Raw genomic sequence first — 3090 nt, forward strand, 5'->3', positions numbered from 1 at the left:
GTAAAGAAGATCCATAAACAGTAAGAAATTAACCATATTTGAACACTTTTTTGAGGAGCTGATAAAACATACCTCTCATCGCAATGACATCCCGCGAGAGAGAGAGAGCGCCCAGAAATTACATCAGCTCTACCCTCGCGCTTACAAACGACGTAAACTTACGTAAACAGTGCTTCCTGAACATTTTATAGATTAACAATTTCATAAGGGAAAAACAAAACCAGTAACAGTGAAATACAAATTATATATGTATAAAGAAATAAAAATAACACAATAGTATTGTGCTTGTGATCACATGACCATTCATCACTGTGCAATTTTCCCTAATACAAATTTCAAATTAAAAGCCTCTTGCATTAGTGCCATTAGTTAATAATAATAATTTCAATAATCTAGTGTAACAACATTACACTTGCCACACTAGCCCACTAGAGGGAGTCAAAGCAAACAACCACTTTTCCAAAGGTGGCCTTGAATAGGTCAGTGTGTTTTTTTGGCCTAAAGTGTGTCTAAAAACCCCTTTGATAAGAGCACGGCGTGTCCGTGTGCCACGTTATCACATGCTGTGAGCAAATACACCACTGCTGAGCTCAGATCTTTCTTTCTGTCCAGCACAGCCGTCTGAATAGCAGCATGTCAGGCCTTAATGCTTCGCTGGGCTACTTTTTAGCCATAGTCGGCGTGAGTGTGGTTGGGCGGGTGTTGTTCGCTCGCTGGACACTCCTGACGGAGTTCATCGCCGCTTTCGCGCTCGCCGCCTGCAGACTGGAGGTGGACACCATCGCGGAGGTCGGCCAGTGGGCCGGCGCGCTTGGGCCTGACGTCGCCGTCACTATGCTCTTCATATCCCTCGCTGTCCATGGCGTCGTCATGCAGGGCGTGAGCGGGAACCCGTCGGTGACACTGATGGAGCTCCTGCAGAAGGACGTGGGTGCCGTGTCGGTCGTGCTCAGCGTGGCGGCGCAGTTATTTGGCGCATACGCCGCGCTTCTGGTCGCCGGGAAGTACTGGCAGATGGAGCTGACCGACATGCACATGATCAAGAACCTGATGATGTCCGAGTGCAGCACGTCGCTGCAGGTTCCGCCGCTGCAGGGAGTCTTCGCCGAAGCCCTCGGAGCCCTGACCTTTCACCTGGTTTATCTCGTCATGAAGAACAGGTCGCAGCTGCTGCAGATTCCCATATTCGCCATGCTGCTGACATTCATCGCCTATACAGGTGATTACTTTTAAAATGTACATCTAAAATGCATATATTCAATTTAAAAAATGTTACATTTCTAATGCACATAGTAAATTATGATTGTGCATTTAAAATGCATGTCTGCATTTCAAATGCAAATTCTAAATAAGAATTATATATTTAAAATGCATATATTAAGGATTGTGCATTAATACGTAAATATTACATAAAGATTGTAGACTTAAAATGCATGTATTAAATTAAAAGCTACATCTCAAATGCATAAATTAAATAAGGATTTTATATTTACAAATATACATATTAAATAAAATATAGATGTAGAATGTGTATGTTAAATGATTAAATATTTAAAATGTATATATTAAGGATTGGGCATTAAAATAAAATATATTAAAATAGAAATATAAATTTTTTTTTTTTTTTAATAAAATATAGATGTAGAATGTGTATTTTTTTAATAAAATATAGATGTAGAATGTGTATGTTAAATAATGATTAAATATTTAAAATACATATATTAAATAAAGATGTGGCATTTAAAATGCATATATTCAATTAGGGGTGTGCGATATGACGATATGACATGGACGATTAAAATGTCTCCATGATCTGCTTTTGAAGAAATATCGTAGTATGGTGCTACAGCGTACATTCAATCAGTTACAGTTCTAGCGCCGTCTCAATATGCAACGCCACATACATTTACATCAGTGTTAACTCAGCGGTAGAGTTACTCTCACTGGACACTGCACTTATTCGCAGTCACAAAAGTACATTATTTGCATGTGCTTTAAAGCCTTGCCGGTTAAACGTTTCATTCACGTGCTGTTCTGACGTGCACTTTTTCTGAGCGCATACACCCGAAGCGCGTGCACTAAAAAGCCTGTTAAACAACGCCTGATTATTGAACTAAGTTATCTTTTACGCTAATACTGTCAAAGCACACAAGGCTTACATATAGACTCAGTTGGTTATGTCTAAAATGAAGGTAAACAGTTGAGAGAAAAACGGATACGTGCCTGTGTATTAGATGCGTGCAGCTCTTAAAGGGACAGTGCTGAACATGCTGCCGATTGCCATTAAAAGGATAGTTCACCCTAAAATGAAATTTCTGTCATCATTTACTCACTCATATGTTGTCCCAAACCCAGTGCTTGAAGTGGGCCGGTACGCGGCACTTCTGTATTTTAGTCTTTAGCATACTGGCACTTTTTTGTGCGTACCGGCACTTCTGACATGTTGCCGGTACTCGGAGTCAAAGCGTCAGTGTCTGGTGAAATAACAATATATAAATCACAGTACCAGGAGGACCGAGCATTTTGATTGGACGAACATTTCTTGGTCCTACGCCTTCCACAGAATATATAAATACAGACAAATACATTTAGACCACTTAACTTAATGATTGCTATCGGGATGTGAAGAGACTTTCAACCAGCATAACAAAAAATGTTTCTGAAGACAATCACCTATTGCACCTTTAAACAAGGATTGTAGATTTAAACTGTATACAAATAAAGCCTTTTAAGGAAATAAAGTTTAATTAGAAAATCAATTGCACTTTTTCAAATGCCGGTGTCTTTAAGAGCTGTTTGTTACTCAGGAGAACCTCTTTGACTGTTTATTAGAAATGTTGATGTGAAGTATTTTAACATCCTCACAAATGTCTCTGTCACACCAGGAAATAACTACACGTCTGGATATGTGAATCCATCCCTGGCTTATGCCATGACATTCACCTGTCCGGGACACACTTTCCTAGCGTATTCTCTTGTCTACTGGCTCGGCCCTCTGATTGGTGAGTCCATGTAGATATCTGAAAGGAACGTATTAAAATAAGAATGACACCGTTCAAACATATCGGTCCAAAAATGCTTTTTTGGCAT

General features: G+C 39.7%; 1 protein-coding gene across 1 annotated transcript in view; it reads left to right on the top strand.

Annotated features, from left to right (window-relative positions):
- Positions 1-544: 544 nt before the first annotated feature.
- LOC107678094 (aquaporin-12-like) overlaps positions 545-3090 on the top strand; it is a 3338-nt gene continuing 792 nt past the window's right edge. The window contains exons 1-2 of the mRNA XM_016473215.1: positions 545-1219; positions 2886-3002. Coding sequence (XP_016328701.1) covers positions 634-1219; positions 2886-3002 — 703 coding nt within the window. The 5' untranslated portion in view covers positions 545-633. The remainder of the gene's footprint in view (positions 1220-2885; positions 3003-3090) is intronic.

Source organism: Sinocyclocheilus anshuiensis, unplaced genomic scaffold (assembly GCF_001515605.1).
Source record: "Sinocyclocheilus anshuiensis isolate Anshui unplaced genomic scaffold, SAMN03320099.WGS_v1.1 scaffold1406, whole genome shotgun sequence".
NCBI classification, from domain to species: Eukaryota; Metazoa; Chordata; class Actinopteri; order Cypriniformes; family Cyprinidae; genus Sinocyclocheilus; species Sinocyclocheilus anshuiensis.